General features: G+C 48.7%; 2 protein-coding genes across 2 annotated transcripts; one reads left to right on the forward strand and one right to left on the reverse strand.

Annotated features, from left to right (window-relative positions):
* Window positions 1-384: 384 nt before the first annotated feature.
* On the reverse strand, window positions 385-9749 carry MRPL46 (mitochondrial ribosomal protein L46). The gene is made up of 4 exons (XM_008687765.2): window positions 9483-9749; window positions 8000-8189; window positions 6819-6992; window positions 385-770 (listed from the first exon to the last, which is right to left on the reverse strand). The coding sequence occupies exons 1-4, from the start codon at window positions 9708-9710 to the stop codon at window positions 520-522; spliced, it is 843 nt and encodes a 280-aa protein (XP_008685987.2). The 5' UTR covers window positions 9711-9749; the 3' UTR covers window positions 385-519.
* A 144-nt stretch (window positions 9750-9893) lies between these two features.
* Window positions 9894-20157, forward strand: MRPS11 (mitochondrial ribosomal protein S11). Its single transcript, XM_040642774.1, has 6 exons — window positions 9894-10145; window positions 10283-10405; window positions 15642-15740; window positions 17891-18020; window positions 19003-19068; window positions 19765-20157. Exons 1-6 carry the CDS (start codon window positions 10081-10083, stop codon window positions 19870-19872), a joined length of 591 nt encoding a protein of 196 aa, XP_040498708.1. The 5' UTR covers window positions 9894-10080; the 3' UTR covers window positions 19873-20157.
* The last annotated feature ends 6836 nt before the right edge of the window (window positions 20158-26993 follow it).

Genomic DNA, 26993 nt, shown 5'->3' on the forward strand with positions numbered 1-26993 from the left:
CTCTTTCTCATAAAAATAAAATCTTAAAAAAAAAAAAAAGAAAGAGAAGAAAAAAGGAAGAAATTGTTTCCTAGGCTAGGCTGATACACTTTCATATCATGTACAAAGGGAGGAAAACACAAAATGGATAATGGCTAAAGAACTGCATAGAACTAGTTTCTTTTCGTGAGGCTACAGGCTTTCACAGAACTCAGGGCTTTTGAATGGTCAATTCATTTCCTTCAGTTCTCTCTTTCTGGGTCCAGGAAGCTAACTGATTCACTATGAAGGAATGCAACACTCAACTATCAGCTTGGAAACAAGGGAAAGGCACCCTAAGAGACGGCTCTCTCTGCACGGGGAAAAGCCAGTCGTCCTCAAAGGACAAATCAGCCGAGACCCACACGATGGTAAACTCGTTTATTTCTCTGAATTTAGTTGGCTGCATGCTGTTCCCTGCAAAGATGGGACAAGCACACAACGTCCTCCAGGTCCCGACCACAGGCCTGGTTGAGTATTGTCCACAGGCAGCACCGCCCATCAGAGGTCCAAGAGAAATCTCCTAACCTGGGCCAGGTACTTCGGTTTCAAATAGTCGCCCAGCTCCTCCTTACAGACCCAGACGTGATGGCCCTTCTTTCCGGTCTGGGAGAAGTCCCCAGTTAATAGCAGTGCTTTGAAGAAGAATACTTTGGCCCCGAGGCTACTCTCTGTCCGCATTGCCTGAGGGAACTTGAACTTGTAGTGGCCACAGGGGGCATTTCCCAGGAACTTGGCTTCCAGGTTGTTTTCTGAAGGGGAGAGGGGAACATGTGGAAGATGAGGATGCACCCACCTGTTTACTCTGACCCCCCAAATCACTGGGGGTTTCTGTGAGAGCCATTTCCAGCGCGACGTAAAGCAATCCCTGAGAGGGAGGACGAGGGTCATTCCTGAAGAGCCTCTCCCCCTCTCCATCCACGGGCTCACGGGCTCCAGATTCACTGGGTCCATCCCATGTGCCAAGCTACTGCTTTCAGACTGAAGTCAGCGACGCCGTTCAGAGACCACTACCTGGAGTCAGAGCACCAAGCTTCTAGACCAAGCCTGGCCACCGTCTGCTGATGAAGGACCAAAACACTTGGATCTGTAATGCAAAGCTCATTAGCCTTTCAAAGAGAGTGTCATTGGAAAAGCATAAAAAGAACCCAATCTGACTTCTGTGGGGTGAAAACGTAACCAAAGTTGAAAGACAAAGACAGATTGTTGGATATTATCTAGAATCTATAACAAAGGGTTAACCCCAACCAAGCATTTCAAAGGGAAGGGGAAGAGGACAGATGAGTCAGGGCACTCGGAGAACACCTGGAGAGCCATCTAGCTAAACAGGAAAAATAAAGCTGGGTTCCACCAACCTCAGTCCTCACATCAAAACTGATACCACAGATCAAAGATTTAACAACAGAAATTTCACTTTCAAAGAACTGTACATTCTGGATGGTGGTTTCATGGATGTTTAATATTTTCCGAATTTTTCTGTAATTTCAAATTTTCATTAAAGAAAAAAAACGAAAGAGTACTAGAAAAAAAATGTGGGATACTTTTCATATCATTTTTGAGAGGGAAAGCCCTCAGCAAGACATAAAATTTTAAAAATCCATAAAAGAAAAATTTATTTACATAAAACTAAATCTTTCCACAAGTAAAAACGAAGCCTAAGAATCAAAGACAAAATGGCACACTAAGAAAAATATTTTCAACACACTCCACAAAGGAAGAGTGTCTTCAGATATAATAAGTACTAACAAATTAATGAGGAAAATTAATCTAAAAGAAATCTACAACAAATCTAAAAGAAAAATAAACTAAGCATACAAACAAGGAGTTCACACAAAAATAAATACTGCTGACCTATAAGCTCATTAAAAGATGTTCAACCATATTAACAACTAAAGACAGATAAATTCAAACAACAACATGTCATTATTACTGAAGTCCCAAAACTTTGAGCCGTACCCTGCCTGCCAAGGACAAGAGACAAATGAGCACTCTCACACCATCATGGGGATAGAGATCAGTGTTAACCACTCCCCTTGGCAAGAGTTACCCATTTTTATGCATACCCTTTCACCCAGCAACTCTGCTTCTAGAACTTAATCCTCCCAGATATGTTTCTCTGCCCATGTGAGCAAAGGTGAGTACACAAGGCCGCTCATTACAGCTTTTGTAAAAGCAACAAAGAGGCAAAGTGAACTGCGCACACGCATATTACGACGTCATATGCTGGGGTTAGAAAGCGTTAAGGTAAGGGCTTCACATGCTGATACAGAGAGGCGCTTAAAAGCTGCATAGAAGAGAAATGAAGGTATATACCCATGCTCCTACTACGTGGGGGAGAAAAACCAGATGAGGTATGTACGTGCCTGCGATTTCTAAAAGGATACACCAAAAAAATTAAATAAATAAAAAACAGAAGAATACACCAAAAACTGTTAATGGGGGATGCCTCTGAAACAGGAAAATTACTTCTTACCCTATATTACATTTACTAGACACGGTTTTGATAATTTTTTTCACCATATTTAATGCATTGCTTCTCTCAATACTAAAAAAAACAAACAACAGCAACAACAACAACATTCTTGGCATCAGAGGAGGAACTGATGTATGATGTGAGCTCACCCACAACACAAATTGCCAGCAGTGGGTATCTATGAGTAGCGGAATTACATTGGCAAGTTTCTTTATACTTTCCTGAATTTTCCACCTATTTCACTGAATATATAATTACTTTTCTATTATCTGGAAAAACAGATTAAAAAATAGAGTCAAATCAAGAAAAAAAAAGAGACGGTTCATTACAAAATGAGCAAAGAATCACGAAGAAATGCAAGTAGCCAATAAACACATGAAAATATGGTCAATCTCCCTACCAGGAAAATGCTAATCCAAAAGAGATCATTTTGTACTGACTGGATAGGCAAAAATTAGAGATCATTCCATGTGTTGGTGGGGATCTAGACAAACGGGCGCTTCTCTACACCACACCTGAAAATGTCCAGTGGTACGTACATTCTGCAGGACAACTGGGCCGTACCCATGGAAAACTCCAATGTGTCCAGCCTTGACCATTAATCCCACCTTGAGGAACTCCATCTTGCAGAAGGACTTGGGAAGTAAGGTGCCAACGGGGAGGACAGAAATGGACTCTTTCACAGACATATATACATTTTTACATTTCTTGAGCTATCCTTTGCATTTTAATTATTTACTATAATTTGCTATTTTAATAGCTTCACAATGAATCAACGTTTTATTTGTTATGCACCTGTTCAACGGCAATATGTCTTTTGTAGGTTTCCTTTCACGTCTCTTTATTACAGCAGGAACGTTACAAGGACAGTGGATGCCGAGAGGAAGCCCTATCCACGTGGCACGCGGGAGGGACAGCGGAACATCCGTCATGTATGTGTGAGGAAAGTCAAGCATCTGAACAGTGATCCCGGCAAGCAACCCAGATGCCCCCTCCTAGATGACAGCTGAGGCCACGGGAGCACCGCGAAGGTCCCCACCCACTCTGTTCTGTCTCGCTGCCGCTCTCGCAGGCTGCACAGGGCCCTCGTGGGGAAGCAGCAAGGGGGCACAGGTGCCTGTGCTGGTGGCAGGGCCAACAGAGCGGTGCTGATACTGCCAGATCTACATACTCAATAAACACTCAGCAAGCATCTAGTGTGAGCCAGGCACTTTGCTGAGAGCTGGGATGATGGGGAGGAACAGATACTGTCCGTACCTTCAAGGGAGTCAGAATTCTAGCTGCGCGGAGAGATGTGTCAATACACACATTACCAGGCAATGGAGTAAGTCAGAGAGCGTGTTCTCCACTAGAACGTAAAGCTCCCATGGAGCAGGCGTAGTGTCCTGTTCATCACTGTGACCCCACTGCCTGGACAGTGTCCAGCAAACAGTAGGCTCAGTGTAAATGTTCGTTGCATAAAGTGAATAAAAGCACGCACAAATGCTACAGGAACCTAGAGGAAAGAGCAGCTCTGTCTACCTGGAGGCTTGGAGAAGGTTCCAGCACAGAAGGTATAATGTACAAGCTGAGTCTTCAAACTTGAGTAGTCAGACCAAGGAGGAGTAAACCGTTCCAGTCAGAGACCAGCATGCCACAACAGAGAGGCATGCATGACCACATTACGGGAGGAATGCAGAAGGTCCGCTAGGTTGGAATTCAGACTATCTGTCAGTGTGCGGCCAGATGGAAGACTTGCAACCTCGGGACCAGAGCAAACAGATTTGTAGGCCATGCTTGGAAGTCCGAACTTTGACAGGAAACCTTCTAGGCAGAGAAGTGACGGGGATTTGTGTCTGAAAGCTCATTCTGGCAGCAGTGAGGGGCATGACATGAAAGCAAGGGGGAACTTATTTGGCATCTACTTCAAAGGTCCAGCACCGTGGTTCTCAACCACTGTGACTTCACCCCCCCAGGTAGTATTTGGCAATGTCTAGGGAGATTCTTGGTTGTTAGACTAGGGGGACTGGGGATGGCTAGCACTACTAGATAGCTACTGCTATCCAGTGGGTAGAGGCCAGAGATGCTGCCAACCATCCCACAATGCTCAGAAGAGCCCCACAAAGAATTACCTGGCCCCAAATGTCAACAGTGCCAAGGATGAGAAAACCTGATCTGGTGAAAAGCAAAAAGAGTGACAGCTAACACTGTGGGAATAAAGAAAGAAATATTTAGAATAGACCAGGCAGGACTTGAGAACTTCGGGATGTCAGAATGAGGTCAGAGGTAACTCTGAGGTTTCCAGGGGGGTAAATGCGTTAAGTGTCGGGCCAGGAAGCAAGGCTGCAGGGATAAGAAGAGGCGCAGGCTGGGCTCCTGGGTGGCACAGCGGTTAAGCGTCTGCCTTCGGCTCAGGGCGTGATCCCGGCGTTATGGGATCGAGCCCCACATCAGGCTCTTCCGCTATGAGCCTGCTTCTTCCTCTCCCACTCCCCCTGCTTGCGTTCCCTCTCTCGCTGGCTGTCTCTATCTCTGTTGAATAAATAAATAAAATCTTAAAAAAAAAAAAAAACGAGGCGCAGGCTGAGAGTGGTAGGACTGTCAGTTTTGAAAGTACACACAAAATTTTTAAATCTCAGCGGGGAACAGGGAGAGCACAGGGATGGTGCCTGTCAACCTGTGTCCCCAGATGGCATTTTAGCAGACCCCGAGATGTGTGTTGAATTGAATGCTTGCCCCTCAAGCCAACCATTTTAAGATAAGCAAATAAGCCTCTTTCACAGAAAGTCTAGGCACTTTCCAGTTGGCTGTCCCTGTGCGGGGCCCTGGGGCAGAACCTAAATCACGCAGAAACAGCTCTATCAGGGATAACAGACTGTCAAATACTGAGTCACCAAGACATCTTCCTCAAAATGACATCAGACAGCCAAGAAATGAAAAATATCCTCATTTTCAAAGAGACGCTCAAAATTCAAAGTCAATTTTAGAAGGCAGTGAATTACCTAGACAGAGACGTTCTGAGAGACTAAGTACTTCTTCAGGATCTGAAGTATGGGCTAAAGAGAGAATCATGAGTGACAGGCAGGCCACATTCCAGAACTAAACACACTTCATGTTTTTTAAGTTCTCAGCACAATGATGTTGCTTTAAAAAAAAAAAAAAAGGTAACTCTATTCAGTTAGATCCGGAAAACATCCATCCTACGCAGAGGTAAAATAAAATCCATTTCCTCAAGTAATCCATAGATTAAACTAATCAAAAACATGGGAAAAGATAAAGCCAAACAGCAAATCATGATCATTTTTATGAACAATAAATAACGAAGCTTTCAGTGGTGTAAAAACTGAAAAACATTTTACTGTAAATACTGATGACTGGAATCCTGTCTGAACTATTAGTTCTACTGGTGTTCCAAACAGACAGAAATGCCACTGAAGGGAAGGTAAGTAGGACCCATTAAGCCGGCAGGACCCACCATGGTTACCCACGACAACGATGAAATATCCTACAATCGTGGGCTCAATGGAAGATTTGGGCCAATTAAACCCGAAAGGTACTAGAATTATCTATTCCTGTGGAATATGCCAAACTGTGGAAACCTGGAAATGAACCTTCTGTACTTTGTTGCGAAGACAAGGTTTACTGAGCAGAAACTGAAGCTCTCCATTCTTCAGGTATGAGAGCAGTTGTTAAATTTGCTGAATCAGGCAAGCATGAAGAAGCGCCCCTACGCAACACCGGCCCGCTCAAAGAGAGGCACGGGAGGAGGAAGGACCTACAAGCAAACTCTTGAGTTCTGCAGAGGAGGTGAAGGCCCAACAACAGGATCTACTCAGCCAACCTGGCAGTTTCACCAACCTCCCCGGGCTTAGAACTAAGACCAAGCAGAGTCTTCATGAAGAAACTTCCGGATCAAAACCTGTTGACAGACCTGCTTTCCCTTCAGAAGAAGCAGCCGCCATGGTGGATATTATTATTTGGAAAATGAAAAATTAGATTTTAGGGGAGAAAAAAATTCAACCCACTCAAAGGATGGAAAAAAATATGAAGTTCAATAAAGCAGATACTTTTTGCAAGTGAAAGAAAGGATTGTTTCTTCTGCCATCAATAAGACCAACATGCTATATTATAAAGAGAAAAAGAAAAGAAACAAAATTTTAAAATCTCAATGGGACAAAGACTCTCACCTGATCTAAAATTCTTTCTAGGTGGAATTTTTATAGATATCAAAGTTCCCATTAACGACCCACCTCCAATCCTTCCAGCCGTCCTCACAAGTCAGCTTGCAAATCCTGTGGCTGAATGCGAAGGGAGTCTTGTGAGGTTTAGAGGGAGGCAGAGAACTCACCTGAGAGCGTGGCCAGGGTTCGCTCTGCTGTTCCTCGGAGGGTCTCCCCGGGCTGCCACTCTGTCTGGGGAAGCATCCAAACATCCTGGTCTCCAAGCTTCTCTTTGACCAACAGAACAAGGTTCCTGTCTAGCTTCCGGTGCAGTGAAGTTCGATCATTCTTTTCATCAGCTTCTGTGAAGAAAATGGGATCAGAGAAGACAGAGACTGTAATCAGTCAGAACCAAGGAGAACAGAGTTTTACAGTCTTCCTTTCTGGCAGAGCCACAACTTTTGCCCCCTTATAATCAAGTTACGACCGTGACCCATCTCTCTAATTCAGACCTCTTTCAGGGTAGAGTCACAATCTTAAGAAAACTACAATGTAAAAAGAGAAAACCAAAAGCTGAACTTCTCCTTTGAAGAGCACAACACATGGTACTTTGAGCCTTTGGAAAAGAAGCTATACCCACACTTCTTCAAACACTACTACTTCACTGGTTTTGACACTATTACTGACTTAACTTGGCCCCACTTCCTCTGTTCTTCAGTCTTCATCTGTGGAACAAAGATAAGAGAACTCAATCCTCTGCTTTAGGAGAGATTTCAGATGAAACACAGGAGACTAGTGGGAAAGGCTTAATTTCCCCCCATTCTCACTCCCAAACTAGGAGGTAAACTCAGATAACATTCATGAAGTTTAACCGAAAGAGAACAGGTTATCCCAACACCCTTACCTCCCACTCAAAAATAACACTGGCCTTTAAAATTTTTATTAGGCTGGAAATGAGGAACAGGGAAAAGAATTTATTTTTCTCCCACCTGAAAGAAGTTTTGCAATCACTTGCTACTTAAAATACAAAGCAGGGGGGCGCCTGGGTGGCACAGCGGTTAAGCGTCTGCCTTCGGCTCAGGGCGTGATCCCGGCGTTATGGGATCGAGCCCCACATCAGGCTCTTCCGCCATGAGCCTGCTTCTTCCTCTCCCACTCCCCCTGCTTGTGTTCCCTCTCTCACTGGCTGTCTCTATCTCTGCCGAATAAATAAATAAAATCTTAAAAAATAAAATAAAATAAATAAAATAAAATAAAATAAGATAAAATAAAATAAAATACAAAGCAGGGGCTAAGCAAATGTCCTTGGTCTGGGAACCAAAATACCTCCCTTTTCCTTCTCTCTTGCTGGCCGGAAAAGACCACAAACCTGTTATGCGAGCTCCAGGTTTGAACTGTAGGAATTTCTGCTCCCATACATCTTCCAAATCCTGCACCAGCAATATATTCTGTTCATCTTCTTCTTCATCATATAAGTCAGCTTTCTTCTTTGCCAGTCGCTGGGCTTCATCCAAAGCACGAAGCTCATGGTCTGAATACATACTTCTCTCTACTTCAATCTGGGAAAATTAAAAGGCCAAAAAGAAAACAAAACAACAGGCAGAATAGAAAACAGAGCTATAGCACACCTGACATACTCAGAAGTTTACCACCCAGCATAACCAGACATACAATCAAAACACCACAGAAAAAAAAAGAAAGAAAAAAAGTCCCCTGCATTTTGGGCTTGAGTTACATTTGCTTAAATGTTAGAATGTGATTGGAGATCAAGCTGCTAAAAAGAACAGAGGACTGGGACAGGCACTGCCTGCCCACTTACCATACTCCAGTCCTGTGAGTCCTTGACCTCACCATGGACTTTCCTGCCTCAGGGAGTTTACAGATGCTGTTCCTTTTTCCTAGAATGTTTTCCCTCATGCTCTTCTCCTAGGAGATTGCTACTCGTCCTTCAGATTTCAATTTAAGTATAACTTTCTTAGGGAGATATTCCTTGACACCGCCCATAAAATCAAATTAGATGTCCCAGTTAAAGTCTTTTACCGTACCCTGTGTCTTCCTTTGTAACACTTACCAGGGTCTGCAGCTATATAGTCATATGATTATTTGGTTATTGACTGGCCCACCTTCACTAGACTGAACACTCTGAGAACCAGAGGTGTGTCTGTCTTAATTATCCCTAGCACTTAGCAGGTGTCTATACAAAATAGGCGATGAATGATTATCTACAAAATGAATAATCAACTATTTGCAGAATAAGTTAATGAACGAAGTAAAAAAGCACGAAGTGAAGTTTAGAGCTCCCAGTAGCCAACACAAAAAACATCTCAGATTCCAGGGAAACAACCACCTTCAATCACTATCTGTGGGAATTTAAGCCCCTCACAGCCACCACATTGAATACTTGCTCCTGTTTCCTCACTTGCCCCTCACACAGACAGACTTTATCGCAGGCATCTTGTAGATGTGCCCACTACCTGCTCCTAAAACACATCACAGACTCACTAAATTATCGACTACCTGTGATAGGAACTAAGTCGTCTTGTTCACCACCGCACACCTAGTGTGTTCAATGAAAAAGGAAAGCAACTCTAAAGAGCTGCCTAACGTGACAACAAAAGAAGGCCAGTGAAAACAAACTCTCTTTTACTGAACGCCTTGTATGTACCAAACCAACCCAGTAAGGTAGATAGATACCTATGCACGGGTTGAGTACGCTGAAGTTGAGAGGTGAAGTGACTTGCCCAAGGTCACTCAGACTGACTGGTGCCAGAGTCGGGATCGAACCCTGGCCCACGTGCTTCTACTGGTTCCCTAACAGCACCCTGAACCCGCTAGCCGCACCTCAATCCTACCTGCTGTAGTAAAGCCGCCATCTCTTCTTGCAGTGGGGTCAGCGCCTTCGAGACCAGCGGTGGCCGCTGCAAACACAACGCGCCCAAAAGGCGCCATGGAGACCCGCTGCTCGAGGGTGCGGCCGCAAGGGCCAGGCTGCGAAAACCCAGGCGACCGGCCCAGAGCCCCTCGAACTGCCGCCAGCCCTTCGCCACCCCAAACAGAGTCCGCCTTACGGGCGCCGCCATTCTTCTGCCCGCCCACAAAGTACCGCGGCTCCCTGCGGGGTCCTGGGCCAATCCTATGCTCCCACAAGGCAGCGCGGGAGCGGCAAGACGGAAAGAGTTCTGTCCCGGGAACTACTAGAACGAACCATTCCAATATGGAGGTGTGGGCGAAGATCTCATGTTAGAAGTTTAGGGGAAAGAGAAGAAACTCCCAGTTGACACTCGAAACTATAGTTATGGTAGAGCATTTAAATGGAAAAACAATCTTTAATGGACCTTATTATGAAGAGGAATGAGATGACTTTCCTTCTACGCCCTCCCCCACAAATGCTCGTGGTGCTGGCGGCGCCCGGTCGCCGCGGACGGAAGCTGACGGGGGTCAATCCAAGTCATGCAGGTGGTACGAAAGACGGGGTCTTGGCTCTTGCGGGCGTGGGCTTGGCCACCCACGCCCAGGTAAGAATGATCACCCCCCCACACCCCGCTCCTAACCCATGGCCACCCCCTCGACTGCGCTTCTGCCTGTGTCCCTGAGCCGCCTGGACTGCAGTGGCCTTTGGGACCTGACCTCACCGAGCTTTCCTTCCCCGCAGGGTCGTGGCCGGGGCGCCAGCCTCCACCATCCACACGGGCGCCCAGCAGCTGCAAGACGCGGCGGCCAAGCAGGAGGTTGAGGAGAAGGTGGCGGCTCCGGCTCCGAGCCGCAGCAGCTTCAGGTGAGGGCCACTTAAACCCAGCCTTCGGGATACCGGCACCACCGTCCAGAGTCCAAGAACCAGTGAATTCCCAAGTCTGCCACTTGATATCTTTGGGACTTTATGCAAATCAGTTCCTAAGCCCCAGCTTTCTCATCTACAAATAGAAAGGTTGCCGAGAGAGTTTGCGAGGATCAGATGAGATGAGCCTTGACACAAAGTGGACGTTCTGTGAACAGTTTGATGAATGAATGAGTGAATGTCGGAGGTGTATAGTAAATAGCACCTTTTTCCCCCTGACTCGGGTATCACAGCAGGCTAACAACCTTCCATGGGCCTCGGATACAAAAATGGGAGCTGGGGGGCGGGGCAGGGGGCGCTAGCCTATGGTGTAGATTACTGAGTTGGGGCAGGGTGGTTTTTGTGCTCAGCCCCAGGGACTGGCCCCTTGCTTTCCATGAGTGCCACCACCTCAGTGTTCATTCATGTCCATTTAACAATGTTTACTGGAAACCTTCTTGGTGCCAGCACTGTGCTAGGTGCTGGGAATACAAATACAGATCATTTTTCCCCCACGAGTAGGTCACAGGCTACTGGGGAAGAGAGACATGCAAGCATTTGCAGCATAATCTGGTCAGGGGTATGCTGGAGGTAAGAACTGGTTGCTTGGAAGTATGAAGGAATGAGTGTCTCACTCCTGAGGAAATCAGGCAAGACTGCCAGGAAGATAATGTGGAGCTAAGAACTAAATTGAATGGGAGTTCAGCGGGACAACATGGAAGGGATGATTTTAGGCAAAGCTAATATTCTGTGTAAAGGCATGCAGTATGATGCACGTGGTATATTCAGGTGTGTGCGTGATGGCAGATGAGGCTGGCAAGAGAAGGAATCAGAAAGCTGAAGGACTCATCTGTAACAGTGTGGCTTTCACATTCTTCCACTTTAGACAGTGGGGAGCTGTGGAAGGAATTTAAGCCAAGACCCTGTTGGAGTCATTCAGCAACGTCAGGCACTGTTTTGAGGCATTAGGGACGCATCAGTGACCAAACACCCGAAAAACCCTGCCCCCATAGAACTTAAATTCTAGTGGCTAGGGGGCAGTAAATAGAAAACATGTAAAACGTGAGGGTATAACAGATGATGAGAGTATGTCTAGTATTCGGGAGGAATATCGAGAAGGTCATTGTGGAGTGAGGAGTAAAACAGGACATGGGGGAAGGGGATGAGTGGTGCAGCAGATGCGTGGGGCTGCATCTGGTCCGGCTTGTAGGACTTCGTGGGGACTTCAGCATTGACTCTGAGTGAGAGGCGAAGCCACTGGAGAATTTTGAATAGAGGTTGAAATGATGTTGCTTCATTTTGAAGAGTCCCTTTGGCTGCCGTGTCGATAGTGAACTGTAGAGAAGTAAGGATGGAAGCTGGGAGATGTCTTCTAAGCAGTTAGAAAATTTTTGAAATAATCCGGGCAGGAAATGATGGTGGCCTGGACCAGGATGACAGCTTTCGGGGTAGGACATACAGAAAGTGGGACCAACAGGATTCGTGTAAGGTGTGAGAAAAGGAGAGGAAGGAAGGAACGCTAAAATCTTTGGCCTAAGCAGCTGGCAAGGTGGAGTCGTCATTTCTTAAGATGGGGAAGGCTGCAGGAGTTTGGCTTTGCTTCACTAACATCCAGTGGAGATACAGTGTAGGCTTTTAGAAATGGAGTTCAGGGGACTGATCAGGGCTAGAGACACATTTAGAAGATTCATCATATAGATGATGGTTAAAACCGCAGGACTGTACAAGATCATCAAAAGAGAAAGTATAAATAAAGAGGAGAAGAGGTCCAAGGACTGAACCCCAGAACCCTCTTAATGTTTAGAAATTTAGATGAGGAAACATTGGCAAAAGAGACAAAGAAGGAAACTCCTGAGAAGTAGTAAGAAAACCCATAAGGATTTTTTTTTTCTTAATGTAGTTCAAGGCTGGAGAGACCAGCTGTGTCAGATGTTGTTATGATAAGTCACTGTGCTGATGACAGAACTGCTCATTGGATTTAACATAGCGAGTGGGTTGGTGACCTTGCCTAGAGCATTTTTGGTGGAATAATAGGGCTAAAGTCTGATTGGAGTGGGTTCAAGGAGAATAGAAGACAGAAAGAAACATCAAGTGTAGTCAGTTCTTTGAGAGGGAGTGGAGAAATGGGCAATAGCTCAGGGAGGCTTTGGGATAAAGAGGTTTTTGTTTGTTTTTAGGCTGGGGAAATGACGGCATGTTTTGCTGAAGGGAATGATCCGGGGTGGAAACATTGCGGGAGTGCTGTCCTTGAGAGACTAACACAAGTGGAGCATCAGGAGAGGAGAGAAGGCAAATATTGTGGGCACAGATGTTTGGTAGTGGAAGCTGGGAGAATCTCTGATTGCTTGTATTCCTCTACGAAGGTCACCAGCTGGCCGTGAGGACACAGGAGGGAGGTGGAGGCTTCAGGAGACAAAGGAAGATATAACGGAGTCATCCAGAGAGTGGAAGGATAATTGAATTGGAGACATTGGAGACATGGAGACAGTGCTGAGGGCCCACTTGATGTCAGAAGTCATTAAAATAAAGCAGTAGTTCTCCACTGGGGCAGTCTGGCCTCTAAGAGGACTCTTAGCAAGATCTGCAGGCATTTGGGTTGTTACAACTCAAGACAGTGGAGAGACAACTAGTCGTTGAGGCCAAGAAAGCTGCTGAACACCCCAGAACATGCAGGCCAGCCGCTCACCACCAAGAATCATCTTGCCCAAAATATCAATAGTGCTGAAGTTGAGAAACTGTGATATATAAAGAGACCAGTGGACGCTGGTGTGGATTTTTCTCTCGCCAGCTGTGCAGAGGCATGCCGAGGCTTGGAGTGGCTGGAGAGATGGATTCAGCCAGGGTTAGGGTTTGCCAGGAAGGTACGATGAAGAAAGAGGAAGCAGAGGACTGAGGGGATGTGCAAGGGAGTGATGATACTGACTGGTCATGAAATTTCCTGGAGGCCACGAGAGAAGTGAAGACCTGGGGGTGGTGAGGGAAAGTGAACCAGCGGGAGAATCGGTGGGCTTGGAAGGATTCCTGGAGTGGGGGTCGCATGGGTGTGCCTGGAGGTGGTGGCCTGAGTGTGCTGCTTGAAACCAAGGTTATAATGAGGTTGCAGACATGGCAATGACAAAGGCCAGGTATGACCACAGGAGGAAGTAGCCAGGCTAGGATAGAGGACAAAGGATCATTGGAGAAAAGGAGGTCAAGAAACAGAAGCCATACAGTTGGAAGGATCTTATGGAAGCCATCTGTGTAATTATGACAGGAGTGGTAAGCCAGGCGCTATCATCGCTGCATTTTTCTACATTTATTTGCATTTTTAAAAAATCGTCTCCAGCCACAATTAGAAAGTAGGTTGCAGACCATGAGGCCAGGCTTTCTTTATCTGGGAGGGGAACTACAGCAGACCCGGCCCAGGTCCCAGCGTCTGGCACACTGTCAGGGTCCGTTTGGGGTGGTTTGCACTCCCATGCCTGAGCTGCTCACGGTGGAAGTCAGCCTTCCCTTCCAGCCCTTCAGCGGCAGAGAGCAGAGGCTGTTTTCAGTCCTCAGCCCTTCCGAAGAGAGCCGTGTGTGCTGGCCCCTCTGTTTTCCTGATGTGAGCACGGGTGTGAAGAGACAGCAGACCAGTGCCAGAGGGTTTGTCTTTCCTTTGTCTGGGCTTCCCCCCGGGTGTACCACTCATCTGTACATCGAACCTGGTCAGTTTAGAGGCCTGATTTTATCCGTGCCTTCAGTTAAATGGTTCAAGTTCCAAATCCTCCGGAGTTCAAAACCCTTGCTGTCTATAAAGGCATTACGCTAGTACGGTCAGACTTTAGTAGGCTTAGTTTTTGGACCCCCCGAGCCAGTAGGGGAAATGATGTCCTCTCAGAGCCTCGTCCGCTCTCCAGCTTAGCCTGTAGGTTGAAAAGCCGGCAGCCTGCTGAGGGGCTGAATCGTCTCCAGATCAGGCCTAGCAGGGAGGAACACTCCTGTAGCTCTCGAAGACCCATTGCGTTATTTTCTGTTTTTTTTTTTAAAAAACATCTAGGAAAGCAGGTGGGGCTTGGCAGCAGGATCGTGCTCCTATAATAGAGTATTTTCTAAACTGGAGTCCACTGAATTTCAGGAGGCGTAGGGAGGTACAAACACAGGTCTGGTCCGTGCGTGTAGGCAGCATGCAACGGCAGGCGTACTCCCGTCTGGAATGTTGAAGGACAGCTGTGTGTGTTTGAATAAAAGGAAGCACAGCGTGGCAGACCGGGCTTTGAACTGAGGAAGGGCTCCTAGGCCCTAAGCCTGGCTTCCCTTGCTGACCCTATTCTCCTGTTTGTACTTCAGTTTCTCCACCTGCACACAGAGCGTACTGACCTAGAGGTAGCCAGAGGACAGGTTAGACCGAGACGGAGAAAGATCTTGAACTCAACACAATGTCTAAATCAGTGTTCTCAGTCGTGGGTTTGCATCTGGTTCACGGGGGATATTTTATAAATAGATGCTCAGGCCCCATCCAGAAGTCAGGTGTGGGGACTGAGCACCAGAATCACGAGATTGTGCTGTTCCGCCAGCACGGAATGCTGCTACTGGTCCGGGGTAGAGGTTGGCAAACTGGGCCCCTATCCCAATCTGGCCAGGTGCCTGGTTTTTTGTAAATACCATTTTACTGGAACATAGTCACACCCGTTAATTTACTGTTGTGTGTGGCTGTTTTTACACTCAAGAGGCAAAGCCGAGTAGTTGCAACAGAGACTCCGTGACCTGCAAACCCTAAAGTATTTATTATCTGGCCCTTTACGGAAAAGGCTTGCTGACTTCTATCATGGGGGATACTGGATTGTTTTTATAGTAATGATACTATAAGTATTATTAAAATTATTTTGTCCTTTTTTATAAAATAGAGAGTCAAGATATCACCTGAAACCAGAAAGAGAGGTTTGACTTTATTGATTTAGTTAGTTAGTTAGTTGCAGAAAGTGAATTGAAAATAGTGATCTGAAGGCACCAGAAGGGACGCAGGAAGGTAGGGAGGGGGCATTAAATGCAGAAACTCACTAGGTGTGTCCGGAGTCAGAAGAGACCGCCTCAGCCCAGTGTTCGTGGGTACAGTGGTAGCACGAGAAGACTGGGGGCAGCTACCCCCGGAGCAGGTCCAAGGCACAGGGCTGCTGGTTTCACTGACTTAAAACAAAGAAATCGAGATTTACCTAAAGCGTTTCTTTAATTACAGCATTTACCCTCCAGTTCCAGGACAGGAGAGCCCTCTGAGGTGGGCAGGAAAGAAATTCGAGGAGATCCCAATCGCACACATTAAAGCGTCCTACAACAAGTAAGTGGAAGGGGCGCCTGGGCAGGTCTTAGGGGGGCTTCTTTCCCCTTTGTGGGGGAGGGCAAGCCCAGGGGGCTGCGTTCCGCATGGTAGTGTTGATGCAGGGGTCCCCCGGCACCCCTCCTCGTTTTGGGAAACCATCTCTACCTTTATAAAGTTTCTTCAGATTTCATGAAAACGTGAACTAGGTTGGGCCGATCCTAGTGTTAAGCTTTCTCTGCCCGCCTTACGACTAGTATCTCCTGGTTCTGCTCACATAGTTGGAGAGAGTGTTTATTAGGGTGTGTGTATTGAGTGTTACTGGGTACTGGGGAACAGAGGATGGGTGAGATATACATGAGAGAGGTGGTTTAAGAGTCTATGATTTATTGAGAAACTAACCAAAATGTAAATCTGTAAGTAGGTATTGTCCCTGAAGCGCTCACCACAGTGCACTGACCTCCAGCCTCATAGGGCTACACGAGAATCATGATTCAATGCGTGGGTTCCAGATGAGTGTCGGGGCCTTCCCAGCTGCGTGTTGGCAACAGAAACCTTGCTGACCTCCAGGACAACTTTGCAGGCCGGCCCCCACTGGGAGATGGGCTCACTGCTTGGTCACAAGCCTACCCAGGAAACAATTCAGAGAACTGTACAGGAGACTGTTGGCAGTCGGGGATGATGTGTGGGGCACAGCTGAGATGCCATAGGGTTCATCCAGCATTCATGTGACAAGCTTGAAATGAGAGCAACTGGGTTTCTTTTTCTCCCCTTCTCAGGCTGATAAGGACACAGGTTAGCACTCTCTGTATAAGCGCCGATGACCTACCCTATGTGTCTCTATTGAAGTTGTGTCAGGGACAAGCAGTTCCCCTGTCAGGGGGAAAGGGCAGTCGTAGCCAGACCAACAAGCAGGTGGCCTGGGCCCGGGGCTGTTCCTCCACCTCCCTCTTTACTGGGAGTCCTCAGGGAGCTCTTCAGACCAGAAGATAGAGTAATGTTGCCCAAGGGGAAATGAAAAGCATGTCTAAGTGTCTTTGGAAGTCAGTTAGAGATGACTGGAAAAGAAGTTTCACGTAAAAGTTTTTTGATCACGGAACAGAGAGCATCATTAGCATTAAAATTATCCAGTATGGCAATATTGCTCACTTTTTTGGGTATGATAATGGTTTTGTGGGATTTTTTTTAAAGTCATTATCTTTTAGAAATATATATTGGAATATTTACCGATGAAATGATAGGTCTGGGGTTTGCTTCAGAATAACCCATTGTGTGGGAAGAAGGGAGTGGAAACAGGGTTTATGGATGAGACTAAATTGGATAGGAGTATTCCTGAAGCTGGGTGATGGGTCCATGGGTGTTCATATACTCTTCTGTTCACTTTTGGGTATATCTGAAACTTTCCCTAATGAAAGCGTTTTTTTTTAAATTACCTGATGGGAAACATCTAACTTCTTAGGGAAAAAAAGCCCAACAAGGGTATCAAATCTAACTTGGACACCAGCCGCAGGGAAGACACTAGGAGGAAAACACGCCAGCCTTCTTCTGGATGACATTTAAGCACCCGGATTCTGCAGCTTGCCTTAGCTCAGACTCCTAAAACAAAATACCACAAACGGAGGTTTTAAGCAACAGACGTGGATTCCTCGCAGTTCTGGAAGCTGGAAGTCCAGGATCGGGGAGCCAGCATGGGGGGTGGAGGGGGTCTTCTGGTGAGACTTCCTCTGAGTCACAGGTGGCCAGCTTCACGTTGTGTCCTCCCATGATGGAGGGGGCGAGGGAGCTCTCTTGGGTCCCTTTTATAAATAAGAGCACTGACCCCATTCATGAAGGCTCCACCTGATGACCTACTCACCTCCCAGAGACCCCTCCTCCAAACACCAGCAGGTTTGGGGCTAAGATTTCAACATGAATTTGGGGGGACACAAGCATGCAGTCCGTAACAGAGCAGTCCTTAGATGATATGATGCGTCAGTTTTTGATGAGGTTTTGGGGGGGTTCTGACCTTTCCCAACACCTCCTGTAGCAATTGAGAAAGCATTCATCTGAGAAGCTCCAAGGGAAACCAGTCGAGTGCCTTTTTCTTCCTCATTTGGGCTTGCAAGGGCCTGGCTTAGTGCTGTTATTCCCTGACCAGTCCCTGTATCCTCCATGCCTCCCTGTTTCCCCAGCACACAGATCCAGGTGGTCTCTGCAGCTTACCAGCCCCTTGTCCGCACTTCCTGTGGCACGGAGGGGTTCCGGAATGCCAAGAAGGGCACGGGCATTGCCGCCCAGACAGCAGGCATAGCCGCCGCCGTGGTAAGCATGTGTTCTTTCTGGCTTCTTCTGTGGTGTGTTCCATTTTCTCCGTGGCTTATCACTGTGAGGAAGATTCTCCTCAAAGTCATTCAGGAGCAATGGTGTCCGACAACTCTTGTTCGCTACCCCAACCTTGGCAGCAGTCTGAAGAGATCTGTCTCTCTCTCTCTCTCATGCAACACCAATTTCATCGTGAGCTGTTGTGGACCTTTCTAGAAGCAAATTGGCAGTATGCTCCTATTAGTATATTTATGGACCATCTACTGTACGCCAGACACCTTATGTTCATTACCTTAAATCCTCAGAAGACACTCGGTATTACCCACGTCTTTGAGAGCCAGTTAAGATCCAGGGTGCGACTTGTTTTGAGTCGTTGGTCCGGGACCCCGTTCTATGCGCGGTCTACCATAGCGCCCGCCTTACAGAGGTTCACCTTCTGCCAAACCAGAAGTATTTCCTGAAGGAAAACCTTGGCCTTCAAACAAAGCTTAACACCCCAAAATATTGTTTGCTGTGTATTAATGATCATCAAAATACAATATGGATTGTATACACTTAAAATGTCAGTGTTAACAGTAGCTTTTGTGTGGTAGGTTGAGTGACTTCCGTGTGTCTTCCAGAAACTTTCTATAGTGAACTGCTTTTGTAATCAAGAAAGAAAATTTAAATGACATCACTTAAAATTTTTCAATGATTTTATGATAACACTTTTTAAGTGGATTATTAGGCTAGGCCTTAAAGTTCTGCCCTTACTGAGAAAAATGTGAGCGATGTTCAGAAATCTCCATCAGGTGGCAGTGCTGCCCCGGGTTAACAGGGATCACAGGTGGCTGTAAATCTTGAATTGGACACATTCCGTGCTCTCTGCTGGTGTCTGCCTACACTGGGCCATCTGTCCTTTGCTGCCTTCCCTGTTTTCTGCCTGTTTATGTATGTGAGTGCCTTTTCCCCAGAGCACTAACCACTTGCTCGTCCTCTCCAGAAAGCTGTGGGCAAGGGCGTGACCCACATCCGCGTGGTGGTGAAGGGCCTGGGCCCCGGGCGTTTGGTAAGTGGCCGGGAGTCTCTGCAGCGTGTGTCCTTCCTTAGTGAGAGAAATGGGGCTTGAGAACAGAGTCAGGAGAGGGGGAAAACCCTCTCGTGGGTTTCCAGGACAGCTTGAGTTTCTTTCTGCTCTTCTAACCTACTGAGCTTCTCAAAAGCAAGCCCAGGTCACAGAGTTTAATTCATCAGACATTTATGGAGGACCTGCTGTGTGCTAGGCACTGGGCATAGGAAGGTGCTCTGGGGGGGCCTGTCACGAGTGGGTCCCCCAGTACACACTGGTGGGTCCAGCGGTAAAGCTCGTGCCCAGGGTGCTGGGAGCCCACTGGATATATCCCCAAAGAGCTGACATCTGTACTGACTTTTCAAGAATAGCAAGGCATCAGCCAGGTGTGTGGGGAGGGAGGGGACATTCCAGGCAGAGGACACTACAGAAGGGTAATGCTTAAGGTCTGTTGGGGTTTACAGATAGTCTCAGTTTTCAGATCGTAAAGCACAAGGTGGGAAGTGGCAAGTGCTCCTAGAGAAATGGACAGCAGCGAGGACGTGGTAAAGGGGTTTGGTTGGGAGTCCATGAGAGAACAGAGTCAGGACTGTAGGGATCAGAGCCCCCAGCCCGTCCCTCTCCAAGACCTGCGTGGACGTGCTGTGTCGTTGTGTCTGGGACCATGGCATTCTCTGTTCCTTCTGCTCCTTCCAGTCTGCCATCAAGGGACTGACCATGGGCGGCCTGGAAGTGATCTCAATCACAGACAACACCCCCATCCCGCACAATGGCTGCCGTCCCAGGAAGGCTCGGAGGCTGTGATGGAAAGGAAGCCATGTCCCTGAACTTGACCGCAAGTCCCACCTCCAGCTGGACCTCATAGAAGGTGCACTGTCAGAGCTCTCTCCAGAGCAGGGCTTGCTGGAGACCCCTCAGGGAGCAAGGGGGAGCTTTACACCCTTGCGTGGTGACCTTGCTTGTTCCTTCAAGTGGAGACTGGTGTCCAGAAGGGACTCGAGAGGAGCCCGGGGCAGCTGCGGCCCAGACTCCACAACCAGTGAACGCTGTCTCTGCTCTGCAAAAATAAAAATATCTCTACCACCTGTAGTAATTTGTGAGGTTTCTGCTGGTAGAGTTGCGAACAGTAATCCCGGCTGCCTTCTGAAAGTGAGGAGGTGACTGTGAATGAAGGCGGGACCCCAGGCAGAGGGGGAAACGGACACATGAGCTGCTGCTTACCCAGCAGCCTCCTCACTGTTCCCAGGTATTTCCTTTCAGGCCCCAAATGGAGAGCTTCTTGCCTCCTCCCTCTAGAATATTCTGGTGGTACAAATTCCACTGTTGGCGGGCGTATTCAAAGTTAGCGCCAGCGGTGTGGGAGGACTGCCTGAGCTCCCCTACCGTGACGTCACCCGATGCACCCGCCAAGGCCTTCAGCAGCCCCAGTGCCCGAGATCAAGGGACCCTGAAGGGAGGAGAGGGGTTTAAGACGGGATTCTCTCGAAAACTGGCTGGATGGAGGGATGGGCCGGAGCAGTAGTTGGTATGGAGTCCAGATGGTGCAGACACAAGTGGGCTCAGCCTGGGAGCCCCAGGCAGGACTAGCTGCTCACTGATCGCCTCTGAGCTCCCTGTATACCACACGGTAGCCCAAGGCAAGGGGTCTAGAGAGGCGCCGTTCTTCCCACGTGAGCCAGGCTGTAGGACAGGCCGGCTGAGCACAGAGAGGCGGGCGTTCCACATCTGGACCCAGCCAGCTGGGCAGTGCGATCAGCCTGGACTCCAGGGACATCATCCACAGGTGCCCTCTTAGATAGGAAAGCGGCTGTGCTATGCAGGGTTGGAGAGGGGGAAGACCACAGCTTGGGCATGAATTTAAAAGGAAAAATGTCTCCCTACTGCCTCCTCTTCCGTCCTTCGCAGGACCTGTGAAGGTTCACTTGTGACCCTTGACTAAAGAAACCCAACCGGAGGCCTGATGGGTTAAGGCCATTGCTAGAAGGAGTTCCACTGTCTCACCGTCAAACTACCTGTAAACATGATTCATGAAAAAACATGAGCACTCGCTCACACAGCTCCTGAGAACCGCTCTGGGATTTGATATGGTTTAGCCGTTATTCAGGTGGACAGTCGGACAGTTTATCAGGCAGGGCCCAAGCAAGAAACATGGTTCAAAAGGTTTAGAAGAGAAGGTTAATGAGGGCTCTTTACAGACGTGTGGGCAGGGTTGAGGGAATAAACACCCTGGAGCACTCAAGGACCAGCCAGAAGCCGTTCCCACCCGCGGGGGCAGGGGCAGGAACAGCTACCAGAACCTGGCCACAAGGAGCACAGCCTCTGCCAAACTCTGGCCTGGCCGAGAAAGGAAAGAAATGCCCTGACTGTTTCCACCCTCCGATCACCTGCAGGCGTCTCGGTGGCTAAACCCAACCAGAAGCAAGAGAGGAGGGGAGCAGGCTGGTGTGGTCCTGGAGCCTCGGCCTCCCAGGCCACAGAATGGTGGCCTCCTTCGTTCCGGAAGTGAAACCCTCCATACGCGGTAGTGTTAGAAAACATTCTTTTATTTACAGGAGGGCTTTGAAATGGAAGGGAATGCTCAAGCACGGACAGGACACTGGGAGCCGTACAAGATCAATGGTCTTGGGCCCAGAAACAGATGCCTGGCACCACCACCAGAGCCCACGGTCAAGGTCTGCCGGAGACACGCACTGCCTTATCGTGAGCTCTCCGTGCTGTGGCCAGGCTCCGAGAGGCCAGTGAAACTGATGCTCTCTGAAACATTACCTCTTCCATATTAGATCTTGGCGTCTCAAAGACTTGGCCCCTTCCCAGGAAGGCATTCACCGAAGCCTGACGATGAAGGCAGTCACCATTGACTTACAATGCTGGCCACCCCGCCCCCTGCTGCCACAAACCCTTCTCAGCCACAGCCCCCCTCCTAGTCCTGAGGACACAGGTGGGCCCAGGGCAAAGGAGAGGCAGAGCAGTGGGTCCCAAGTATTTGCACAGAGTGTTGGCATCAGCATATGTGACACCCTCCCTCCCTCCCTGGCAGCAGGGCTCAGATTATTTCCACGAGTGCCTCTGCAGTCTTGCTCCTACCGGCTCAGAGCTGGTGGCCCAGGACTGGCTACATCTGCATAGAAGCTCTATGCAGGCAAAAGGACAAATATGCCTTCTTTCCTTTCTGCATAGATGCAGTGTTTCCCCTTCTTTGAGCCAAGGTCCTCACCTGACACGGAGATACAGCGTCACCACCAGAATAAGCCGGTTTAACACTAGAGTCCCTGGGTGCTGGCAGGATATCACTGCGCTTGAGGGGAAGCCATTCTCCAGTCGCCTCTGCCTGCAACCTCGCTCTGCCGTGTCCATTCAAAAAAATGCGTATACACCTTCCCCCTGGGCTCCTTTATCCTTTCTGTCAATTCCTTTCTTCCTGTATTGGAGACACATTGCTTTTTATAAATCTGAGTCGTATCAGCGCGAAGTGATCGAGAGCAGTCACCGCCAAGGCAGGAATTGTCCACTCAACCGAATTAAGCAAACATAGGTTATTTTGCACAAACAGGTCAGGCACTGCCATGACTGTCCTGGATGCAGCTCACAGTCTAAGGAAGCTAGACAGACATGGGGCTGAATTAGTTAGAAAGAAAAGAAGCATTAAAGGCCCCCTCAGCTTAAGGGATGCTAGGGAAGGCTGTCTGGAGGAGATGGCAGGCAAAAGGAGCAACTGGATCAGCGGGCACCCTTAGGATCGGAAGCTGGCAAAGCAGCAAGGCCCAGGCAAAGGGGGTAAGAGATCATCGGGTTACGGGGTATGGTTTGGTTGGCGTGGAGGGTCGTGGGGTTCAGACCAGATAGGAAGACAAATGGAGGGCAAAGCTGATGAGAGAAGAGGAAGGAGTAAAACACTAAGAATAAAGAACAGGTTATGCAGATGTGGAGAAGGGGAGGTGGGCATGCAGAAGGTTCTAGGCAAGAAGGAACCTGAGCATTAGGGACTATAGCTCGCTCCTTTACAGGCGGTGAAGTTTAGGTATGTAGGCATCTAAAACCAAGTGGGAATAAGAATCCCAGAGGTTTAAGGCGAGAAACTGAGCTGCGGAAAAGAAAGCTGTCAGTCTTACTGCTGAAGCCGCAAAGGGAAGTCGGGAAAGGGGACAGAGAAGAAGGCTGTGAGGCTGAAGACCCCCAAACAAAGCGGAGTGGCCCAGAGAAGAGGATGGCGTGGCCACTGCACCTGTGTGGCACAGAGTTGGGGGAACCAAGCTCTAGGGGGGTGGCTAGAATCCCAGGGTGGACGCAGGCTGTGGGCTGGGGTGGGGTGCCCGGCTGCGAAGGGGGTGCACACAGAAGGGCCCGGTCGTGCCTGGAGGGGGCAGGGACAGGGACCTGCCATAGCCCCAGTCTAAAAAAAAAAAAAAAAAAAAAGATGCTCCGTCTTACTAGTAACCAGGAAATGGGAATTAAAATGCATGACTGCCATTCCCCAAATGATGCTTAATCAAAGCCATGGTGGGGGTGACACTGCCCAGGAAAACACTAGAGAAGGAGGAAAACAAGAGGCTGAGTTATGAATGCTGAAGGAGGACGTGACTGCAAACGAGGCGGGGAAGGAGTGATCAGAGAGGCAGTGGCGCTTTGGAAGCCAAGGGACAAAGTGCAGGCTGTGGCTAAGAGCTCTAGCAAGATGAGGACCGGGCAAGGCCACCTGCATTTGGCAACTCGGAGGTCACCACCCGCCAAAAGGACAGTGGCTGGGAGGGAGGTCAGGAAGGAGGCCGAATCTTCCAGTAAAGACTGTGCCATGGCAAGAGGGAAGGTGCCAGGACACCAGCACTGTCCCCTGAGTCGTGGTGGGCCAAGATTCAGGGTGTGGAGGCGCCCTGGCCTCAGGGAGGAGAGGGAGGTGACTTGGATCTGGAGAGAGGTAGCCCTCAGCAAGGGGGCAGGAAGCCAGGCCTCAGCGGGGAGACTCCCAGTGACAGGCGTGCCCACTGGAAGCTGGGGACAGCAGGGTTCAACTGGTCGCCAACAACAGAAACAGAACGTCCTCGCAAGCAGCACACAGGGAACATTGCTTCCCCCTCCACATTGCATACAGTCTTTCGGGAAGAAAAGTGCCGTTCCTCTCTGAGCTCTGATCGCGGGGAAGAGAAATAGCGAGAGGCTCTTCGGGGGCAGGTTCCGCAGTATCTGTCGCCACGTCAGACCTGCGGAGCTCTGGCTGCAGAATTCCCCTCCAGGAATGTATCCTGCGGGGCGGCACTGTCCCAGAGAACTCCCTGCTCCGTAGAAATGCTCCATCTCTGGCTCCGCGGGGCTCCGGAGCACTGACATGTGGCTAGCATCACTGAGGAGCTGAATTTTAAGTCTTCTTCCATTCAAGCTAATTGAAAAGTGGATAGTAACGCGTTGCTGTTGGCTACTATATGGGACAGTGCGGCTGAGATACTCTTTCACGTGTGGAGCAAGTCGGCAAAGAGACGTGTTTCCTGAGGCACTGGGAGTAATGGCAAAATACTGCAACCTCAATGTCCAGCGATAGCGGGCCAGCTAAAGACTTCAGGATGCACCCATATAATGGAATGTTGGCCCTGAAACAGGCCAACAGGTATTGCTAAGCGAAAAAGAGGGACGCCTGGGTGGCTCAGTCGGTGAAGCATCTGCCTTCGGCTCAGGTCATGATCTCAGGGTCCTGGGATGGAGCCCTGCATCGGGCTCCTTGCTTAGCAGGGAGCCTGCTTCTCCCTCTGCCTGCCGCTCCCCCTGCTTGTGCTCTCTCATGCGCTCTCTCTCTCTCTGATTAATAAATAAATAAAATCTTAGAAAAGGGGCGGTTGGGTAGGGGGAACAATGTGCATAGTACAGCCATTAATTTTTGTACAAAGGACAGGATACGTGTCCATAAATATATACGCATTGAGTATCTGCAAAGACGTACCCCCAAATGGTAGCGTCTCTGCAGGGAGGGAAAGAGTAACTGGGAAAGAGGCAAAGACAAGACCTCACTTTTTACCTTTCCATCCTTACAATACGGTGCCATGTACCCGTTGGTGCTTATTCAGATTAATTAGTGAACCAACTAAAATAAAATATAGAAATGAAGGACTGGTTTGTAAAAAAAAAAAAAAATGTATAGAAGCTGCAGAGTTGGACATTATATAAATTGTCCGCTGAAGTGTGCACATAACATTTTTAATTGATGTTGTAAAAGACTCTGAAACACCCCCCCCCATCCTGCTGGTGGTCCAGTGTTTGGGGGAAGACATCTGACTTGGCTCAGAAATTTGTTCTGGTAATGAATCTGGCTTCTCCCCTCTGCCTGCCCGGGTTCAAATTAAATTGTGCACATGCTCTGCGATTTAGCATAACAAGTCTTGCCAGAGAAGCTGGCCTCCGTGTCTTTATTGCCTGGCTGGAAGGAGGGGGCAGACAGAGCTCAGCGCTCTGTTTCCATAGTGCCCCGTGGCAGCTTAACCACCTTGGATTTGCGTAATCCCCTTGAGCGGAAACGAAATGTCAACTAAGGGGCAGCAGAGTGTCCAGGGGGCCCTGGCTAGCAGAACAAATGTCGCCGAGACCCAGTTGAGCAAAGACTCCGTACACAGGCTGCCAGGCCACACTCCCCTGCCCCCATCAGACCTCAGTTGCCCCCTCAGGTCAAAGAGGGGGTTGAGTGGGATGCGGCTCCAGCATCCCAGGAGCCTGCAGGCTGTGCATGGCCAGGAGGAAAGCCCGGTCCTGAAACACGAGTGACCGCACTGGGGGACAGCCTCTGGGGTGTGACAAAGGCCTGCCTGTGTGTCCCAGAAATGCAGTGAGCTCTTCTCCCCAAGCCCCGTGCCTTCCCCAGGGCTCCTCCAGCTGCCCATCCCTTCTAGCCTGCTGAGGGGGGAAAGGCTTGGTCCTTGGAGACCAGCTTGGCATCCGTCTGAGCCTCTGCTTCTCCCCTCCAAGGGCTGTTAGGGACATTTGCTAAGATGACCGGTACTGGGCTCTGCACGGCAGGTGTTCACGCAGGGGGCCCTGCTCCCCTCACACTGGTCCCTCGGGCTCCGGGCTGTGGGGACCCAGCCAGGAACACAGTGATGAATGCAGGTGCAGGCCCATCTTGCCGCCATCATCAGCATTACTTTTCAAAAGCTTTTTTTCCTGCAATTTTAATCAGAACGTGTTCTGTAGGAGCCAATCACCTGTCCTCCTACTCCCTTAAATCCACTCAACTGTAGATTAAGCCAGATTGTTAAAAATTTGCAGCCAAAAATTAAATTAAATAGCCAAACGACTCAAGAGTTTATCCCTCAGGGGTCTCTCTTCCCTCCCTCCTTCCTCGAAAATCTATCAATACTCAGATACAATATGTGTGAAATCTGGTCGCTGCCCTAAGCAGCTGAGAGGCTAGTGGGAGAGACAAACTCTGGAAAGGTCCATTGTAATACTATCGGTACTACCACAAAGCAGGGGCACCCGTGTGTGTTTTCGGGGGTGGGGGGGCGGTGGTGTGTGTGACAGTAGTGGTATCAAGGAACACTTCCTGGAGGAGGTAACATCTGAGCTGAAAATAAGAGTATGTACGAGAAGGCAGATGCTGGGGGTGACGGGTGAAGGGGGCCGTTTCTAGCAGAGGATGGCATGAACGAAGGGCAGAGATGATACAGTCCAGGCAGTAAACTGCACACAGCTCAGAGCATAAAGCGAGGTAGGGAGGCTCTAGGGGCCTGAACCACGACCCCGTACATGTCAACATCGGTGCAAATAGGGTCCTTACAGATGTGCTTAACTTAAGGATCTTAACACGGGGAGATGACCCTGACTATCTGGATGGGCCCCGAATGAGATCACACGGATCCTTATAAAATGGAGGCAGAGTCTGTCTGCACCACATTCAGAAGAGGGGAGGCCAGGCGACCGCAGAGGCAGAGAGGGGTCACCAGAAGCTG

Source organism: Ursus maritimus, unplaced genomic scaffold, assembly GCF_017311325.1.
Source record: "Ursus maritimus isolate PB19 unplaced genomic scaffold, ASM1731132v1 scaffold_27, whole genome shotgun sequence".
Taxonomy (NCBI): Eukaryota; Metazoa; Chordata; class Mammalia; order Carnivora; family Ursidae; genus Ursus; species Ursus maritimus.